We start from the raw sequence: 8,218 nt of genomic DNA, 5'->3' as shown, positions 1-8,218 counted from the left end.
ACATTTTCAATGGAACATACTAAGTTTTATACATACTCTTTCTTACAGTCACCAAGAAATATAGTAGTTTAATTTTTTATTTTGAAATTTATTCACTGTAAGCTATTGAGAATTTTCTGTCTCACTAGTGTTTTGCTTGTTTGTTTTATGCTCCCTTAAGTAAAATAAATGTAATATTAGCCTGTTGGAGATACAGATATTGGTTTGTTTTATCAGGTTTCACCTTCTCTAAGCAACCTTTAAGCAACCAACCATAAAGCAACCATTTCTCACATAAGTAAAATGCAGTGCTTCCCTCTTCCTGATAATTCTGTGTTTTTCACATAAAATACCTGTGTCTATTGATTCTTATATTTCATAGCAGTTTGTGACTGTTTGTAGCAAGTATGTTTATGATCACATATATATACATTGGATCAATTAATAAAGCTGACAGYGGATTTTGACTGAGGTCACATACAACAATGACCAACCGTCTAGACATGAGAACAAGTTTGRGTCTTTGTTCCCAGCCTTTTCTTTGAGGTTACCTTGACAGATGGCTGGAAGGCTTACTGGGCRTACATCTCCAAGTTTAAAATTTTTGTTTAGCTGCAGAACGATTGTGAGTCATCCCATTCTGAAATAGAGCTCCTCAGGAAACAGCTGACAAATGAAAGAGCATCTCTGAAGAACCTGGAATCTTTGCTTGTGTCTAGTCGAGAGAAAGAATTGCAATCGCAGATAGCAGAGCAAGAAAGAGACTCTGAAATTCAGCTTCTCAAGGAACAGCTTGCTTTAGCAGAGAATAAGCTGTGAGTAAATGACTAATAGAATATTGAAGTTTTTTGAGCTGAAATTGTGTTTTCCTTCTCCCCTTAGATATATATACAAGTAGAGTGCTCATATCTAGATGCATTTGCAACTAGTCAAGTATCTTGGCTATCTTAATAGCAGAAGATTCTAAAAATCTGGTGCTGATTCCTCAGCTACCCCATAAAAGGCTTTTCCATGGAGAAAAATGCATGGGATAGTTATACCATGGAGTATATGGTACTCCATAAGATGTTCTTGAGATCATTTGCATGCATGCTATACTGCCCTTTTAATTTTGATAATTTTGTTTGGCAACACAGTAAGAGGTTTGTAAGTGCTGTCTAATTATTATGTGGGCTTCACAGTGCTGTGCAAAGCCGAGATTTTACTCAGCTCAGAAATACAGCAGCTCAGCTAGAGTCAGAACTCGATATCACCAAAAGACAGCTGGGAACGGAGCGCTTTGAAAGGCAAGTACATGCTTTTCTATCACACTTCCTCTATCTCATTTGGATGAAATGCAGTGCTAGTATTTAGACTTAAACAATTTAAAAGGATAAATAGCAACACTGCTGAACAGGTTAGAGAATTGAGGATCTTCCTTCATTGTRGCAAAGTAGTTTGTTGATGCTTTGTTGTCTTACAAGCAAAAATGAATGTTTTGGAGGGGGACTTATACAGTCAAGGTCATACCTTTTAAAGATTAATTCCTTAAATATTACAGTATGTTTCAGTTTCAAATGGTGTCCTACATTGAAGTCACAGMAAATTTTCTAAACTTTGGAGTAATTTGCAAGTAAGTTTAAAAGTGACCTCAATTTTTGCTTCTTCAGCTGTATAAAATATGCCAGACTGTATGCAAATACAAGAGCGCTTTTGTTTTGAAATTAATTTAATCTTCAGATTGTGTTTCTCTACTCCTGCCTTGTGAATACAGCCTTCTCAGGGTGTATAGGTGCTTCCAGATCGGGATTGTAAGTGGTTCTTATTCTAATGTTCATGAGCAAAAAGGTTGAAACATTGTTAAGATTTAATCTCTTCCCCTAGTTAGGGATCATAGTGAGGATGAGGTTGGTTTTATAAAGTGTTTAGCCTCACTCTAAAATAATTTTTATTTAGGGAACGTGCTGTACAGGAGCTTCGACTCCAGAATCTTACAACCTCCTATCAGTTTAGCTCCACGTTGAGAGCATCATCACCCGAACGTTGCCACCATCGATCTCCTGAATGGTCTCTGGACCGGTCCCTAGAAGGGTACGTAATTCAGGAACCCAGTTCCTAACACAGAAGCAAAATAGGCAGAAGAACTCTGATAATTCCTGTTGAAATATTAGATGAATTCCATTAAACTGGACTGCTTGAAAAAATTAGATAGATTCAGAAGTGTAATCTTTTCATGATATTACTTGTGTTTCATTTTATTCAGCTGCATTACGTAATTAATAGCAACTACATGTACTGGAACTGCTGTAGCCATAATACCTTCTGACATTCCTAGTACCTCATAGAATTCCGACTTACTACCTTTTTGTCCAACTTTAGGCATACATATTTAGATTGCTGCTGCAGAAAAATTCAGAGCTATCCAACTGTTTTTTCTTGTAGTAATTTGCAAAATATTTTTTGCTTTAAATATGTATATACCTCTTAGCATATTTTTACTGGAAACATAAATGTTGTCTGTACATCATCAAACACATGAAACCCTGAGGATAAACAAGCCCAACAGTCTTCAGACAGTAAAATGGAACCTTCACAACATGCAACTACTCCCCTGACAGTTTAAATCTCAACTGTTTTTGTTTGTTTGTTTGTTTGTTTGTTTTTCCCTGCAAATTGAAGGCAACATGCATTAAAAATAAATCAAGTTGAGAGGGGAAAAAAAAAAAATCTCAATTCATGACTTTCAGGAAATCTTTTTGTTTAGGAGATGATGGTGTCTTCTGAGATGAATTACCTCAGTACTGTGCTGAGATTTTTAACTTGGGCACTTTAATCATCTCCATTATCAAAGGCTTCTCCAAGTACATAGGTCCTGTGAGTGCTGAGCAAATCTCCCTGGGTCAGGAGCTGGGACCAGAATAAGATAAATAAACCACTGTAAAATAAATGGCCTGGTAGAATGAGTAAGTGGGAAGAACTGAATGCAAATATTTGATGGGTGTATTCAGGAGCAGAACAGCCGAGTTACTTACGATGTTTAAATAGATGTTAGAACTTAATGGAACATATTCTAGCTGTGAGCGCCTGTTGGTTTTAAAGTGGAATGATATTAGAAATAGATTCCTAGGAGATGAAGTTCTGTCCTTCAGTAGATTGAGGATAATTTGTCAACTCGACTGAAAGCAAGTTAAGGAAAGATACTGTAAAAATAAGTGGGTATTCATAAAGAGGCTTCTTCAACAGTCAACATCAGGTTTGACAGTTCATGAATACACCAAGACAGCAACACTGGTGTCACCACTGATACACTAACTCCGCTGCAGTGTTCTGGTGCTGTTTTACCAGGTGGGCTGCCATGGAAGATGAGTCAAGTTATCTGTTTATTTTATAAAGATTGTGATAATCGGAAATAAATTTGACAGTAGCTTCTTAATATTATTCTCCCACTTTACTATACAAGACTCYGTGTTTCACTACAGTGAAAAGCATGCACCTTGTCATGCAGACCTGGTAGAAAAAACCATTTCTGCCTGATTTTCATAAATGATACCAATCCACAGTTTATCTTGCACTTGGGAGTGCTATAATGCCCTTTGGTGCAATAAAAACAAATACTACAGAGCATCTAATTGACTACTTAAGTATCTAGGAAGCCTGCTCAGAGTGCCTTCTTTTTTTTTTTTTTTCATATAGAAACATTAGAATGTATTTCTGTATTCACTAAATGTGAAACAAATTTCTTTCTTCCTTTCTTTTTCCCTAGGGATTCTTCGTTCAAAGACTTTTGACATTATATTCATGATGGCTTCTGAAGACACTACACATCATCTGGAGAGTTAGAGTTCAAGTATAATTCTGGGCTTATCATTCTTTCCCATTTTGATTATACATTAAATATATTTCATGACTTGCTGGAAATTTTTTCAGACACTCCTAATGTTGTTCAGTGGAAAGAAAACTGTCTAGATAATTTCCCTGCCCAATCCTGTATTATTGGGGAATATGGCCCATCTCAGGTAACAGGAAGGAAATGCAAGTTTCACCAACTGTATTGGTAGTGTGCGACTGTTCCGTTATTAAAAATGTATTGATATAACTGGAATAAAGGAATGGATGTAACAGTATCAGGGAAAAGTAGTGTCTATATCCAGATATTATGATCCAAATGTATTTTTGCTGGACTTTGTGAGGATTACGCTTGAGAGAAGATGCTATGCTATCCACTGTAGGCAGGGATTTTTTTTTTCTTCAAAACCTCTCATACTTCTCAGCTTGGCCAAAACAGGCTACTAAAGCCAGGGGATATCACAGTGTTTTGATATCCATCTATCCTGTCTTATGATGTATGGTTTTGTTTGTTTCCAGTATACATGTTTGAGAGGTATTCAACTTCTAAGAATTTTATTACAGATTTTTTTAAAAATATTTWTACAGCAAATTAATTTTATTAACAACTGTTTTATTACAGCTGCACTAGTTTCTACTTAAAGGGTTGTTTAATATAAAGGTGTACTATTTGTATGATGATAAATACTGGCATTTTAACTTGCTCASAATTTCTACTCTTTAGGTCATAATATTTATCAATGTTATACATTTTTGCACCTTAAATGCAGGCGAGCATGTAGCATTCTCTCTTGAGAAGTCTCTCTTGTCCTTGGAGACAGCAAAACAATTAAATAATTTCTGTTTAATTCAGTACATTATTCACACTTTTTTTTTAGCAGATTCATCCTTGTGCCTATTTCATGAAAACCTGCATGTGTTGCATACCCATTGTTTGTGACAACCTGACTACCGAGCATTCAGATTCATAACTCAAATAATGATGAAGATATCAAAATGTGTAGGAATGTTCCTTACCTCCTTTTAAAAGCCACTAGTGTAAACCATAGACATAATTCTGTGTTGCTTTCGGGAACAGGTTGACTTAAAGGTATTTTGGTAAATAAAACCCCCTCCAAAATATATACATATATTTTATATATGTATACATATATACTTGTATATATATGTGTGTGTGTGTGTATATATGTGTGTATATATATATAAGTATATATACATATATACTTGTAACAAATTCTGGAATCAGCTTTCCGGAACAACAGTATCAAGGTAGTATCACTGTCGTGGCAACCTCACATTTGACCTAGTGGGAAGTCAGAAAATGAAGAAAAGATAGAAAATGTGTTAATTTAATGTTCATTAGTTTGTAAGCAAAGCACTCCTGTGTAAAGAAAAAAGCTTGTTCCATCTTGCCAATATAGTAGTAGCCTAGGATTTGAACAGTGTTTGTCCATTGGGAATTGCACAATTTATTCTCTTAAGAGTATATTCTAAGAACTTTAAAGACCATTACTGAATAGGAAATTTTTCTTCATCCTTGAAATATAGATAATGAGCTCAAGCAGCATAATTATAGCTCTCTACTACTGATTGGAGGCCCTCTAATTTTTAATAACCTTTTTTTTCCCCCTATAGCAGGAAGTCCTATCGACTATGTCCAATTTGAATTGTATTATAGTATTTTGGAAGAGCCTATATTTCCTCATAATGTGGGTTACTGGTGGTAGGGTACTTTTCTTGTTGCTTTATTACATAATTTTGATTGGAAATAAATGTTTACCTTCCCCCCCTCATCATTCATGTTTGCATTTGTGATGCTTATGGACAATACAAAATAATACTCTACTGTATTTAAACTTTAAACTTTATATGTTTTAAATTAGCTCATTATTTCTTCACAGTAATATTTGTTACATATCCAACCCTAAGAATATGACTTGTGATTTTCTTGTCAAATAAGAGCATATTAAACTAATTTTCAGCTATTTTGTAATAGCCTAAAATAATCTGTTTTGCATAACAAAGAATGCTATGAAATTTTAAAAAGCATCTTTGCTTTTTATAGCAATTTTATATATTTATATATTTATTTATTATATATATTTATTGCTATATTTATATATAGCAATATAGCAAATATTTTTATAGCCTTTAGCTGCAGGTTATGGACTTACAGATTTATTTCGACTGATTTTGCTGACCTAAAGTAGAGGAGACTGTCACCATTAACCACTATAAAATATTTACTTGAGCACACATCCTAGTTCCCTGGATTTGTAAAAGGAAGAGCACAATGAGCGTGTTTTTTACCCCAGAACAAATAGGAGCTACTATTTGTACAGAAAAGTGTCTCCACTACTGATGGTGGAGATACAGTCTACTACTGAGGAGGAATTCATTAAATATTTCTGGGTAAAACTGTTTCAGGGCTTTTCAAGAGCATTTGGAGCTGTGTATCTGTGCCTTTTACCCTGCTGTTTCCATTCAAAACTATTCTTTTCCCTTTCAGCCTCTAATAAAGCTTGATTTTTAGAAACATGTAATCAGTTAAACTGCTGCTGCCAGTGTTTAGGCAAACATTTTTAGCCTTTGACCAGAAAAAAATATGTGCGTTGTGGGGTGGCTTTGGTAGTGCTAGAGCTGAGATATTATTTGTTCTCGTTTCTTCCGAGACCGATTAAAGCTGTACAGATATCAGTGCAGCAGTGGCTATCACTGTAGACTGCAGCTGTCAGCTAYCTCGCCTATCAGCATCTGAGTTCCTTTAGCAGTTCTCTCTGCTCTTGTTTTTGTATATTTTATCTTTCAGATTACCAGATCTGAAATGATGATGCATCYAAAGTTAATACATAAGGAATGTTTAACCTGTCCATTTTCACTGTTTCCATACGTGTTAGTGATTTCAGTAAGACCAAAGTACATGAATAACTTTGCATAAGGAATACATGTTGTGTTGCTGATACCGACTGGACTGTCCCTGAAGTGTAATCTCTTAATAAAAGGGAGCAGGAATCTGTTCCACGTGTCTTGCACTCCTTTTGCAACTAGTCTCTCCTCTGATCCACTGGAGCTTCATATTGATATCCAGCAGAGGGAGTGTACGAAATGAAAATGAATGAATTAGAGCTGTTGTAGTACAAACATAATGTAGTTACCTGAGCGCGTGAAAAGATAGAAGAGTATTTCACACTTGGCTTCAGGTTTTGGACACCTTCCAAACAAAGGAAAAGCATCTTGATAACACAGATAAAAATATTTATGTGATGTGGCTYGACTAGATTGAAACATACACCCCCATTTCATGACAGGGATCAGATCTGTTTTACTAATGGATTTTTGAAGAAAAAGTTTGTTTCGAGCTGAAACATTTTGGCCTGAAATAACGTTTCCTTCCAGCGGACGTTTTTATCACTAAGCACCGAAATCCAACCTTACTTTCAAGTCTTCTAACTTGTATGTCTCATCTGGACTATTTCCAGAGTTGTTTTTTCATTTCCCTGAGGTGGGGAAAGAGCAAACTTTTTTTTTTTTTTTTTTTTTTTTTTTTTTTTTTTTTTTTTTTTTTTTTTATCTTGAACGCAGCCTACACCCAGGCAATTACGTAGAGTACACAAAGCAGGAAAGGTGGTTGCCAGAGCGGCAGTGCAACCTCGCAGCTCCTCGGTTTGCCTTGAGCCCGCTCGCGACGCCGAGATCCACGGAAGGCAGCAAAATAAACAGCACGGGACGGATGGAAGTGGTAAGAGGTTGCGGCTCCCCGGCTCTTCTGCTCTTCTCTATCCCATGGTAAAATTGTACTTGCGGGTTAAATCAGAATGTGCCTGAATTCTAGCACTAAGAATATAACGTCAAGAAATGACCATTTTTACATTGGGTTATGACTGACTGAAAGTAGCCTTGCGTGCTCACTGAGCACTTCGTTATGCTATTTATGATACTGTTCTTTAATTTTATATTTCCAGCAGGCACATTAGGATAAAAATGCGTGTGCGGGAAAGGTAGACTTTTTTTTTTTTTTTTTTTCCTTTATTTTTTTAACCTATATTTGTCAGAAGTACATCCATATTTTAAAAACAATGCTACTTAGAAATAAACTTTATAATTTATTTTCTGACCTACAGCAACGGCTCTAGAAATAATATTGAAATGTTTTTTAAGACTGAATGTGCACTTTTTTTTTTTTTAATTTCTGCTCCCTTTCTTGCCACCATAAGATGGCATATAAAGCAAACCCTACGGCATTTTCCCTTCAAAAACTTAATCTGGCGGTTATTATTTCTTCTTYTTCCTTACCTAATATGGCAAGGTTCAAATCCTTTAACTGCCGGACTTCCTTCCCGACGCCTTTTACCTGCCGCAGGCAGGTAAACCAAGCTTGAAAAGTGCGTTTCAAAGTACGGAGCGGGCTGCGAGG

The 8,218-nt window shown here is 35.7% G+C and overlaps 1 protein-coding gene across 1 annotated transcript in view; it reads left to right on the top strand.

Annotated features, from left to right (window-relative positions):
* The window catches only part of TSGA10 (testis specific 10), an 18,270-nt gene extending 14,174 nt beyond the window's left edge, over positions 1-4,096 (top strand). Inside the window, exons 16-19 of the mRNA XM_026035644.1 lie at positions 592-794; positions 1,161-1,265; positions 1,915-2,049; positions 3,722-4,096. Of these exons, the coding sequence (XP_025891429.1) occupies positions 592-794; positions 1,161-1,265; positions 1,915-2,049; positions 3,722-3,746 (468 nt within the window). The 3' untranslated portion in view covers positions 3,747-4,096. The remainder of the gene's footprint in view (positions 1-591; positions 795-1,160; positions 1,266-1,914; positions 2,050-3,721) is intronic.
* The last annotated feature ends 4,122 nt before the right edge of the window (positions 4,097-8,218 follow it).

The sequence above is a fragment of the Nothoprocta perdicaria genome, unplaced genomic scaffold, assembly GCF_003342845.1.
Source record: "Nothoprocta perdicaria isolate Ctin4 unplaced genomic scaffold, notPer1 scaffold_163, whole genome shotgun sequence".
NCBI lineage: Eukaryota > Metazoa > Chordata > Aves > Tinamiformes > Tinamidae > Nothoprocta > Nothoprocta perdicaria.
Note: the sequence above shows the minus strand (reverse complement) of the source record. Positions and strands in the feature narration are given on the sequence as shown.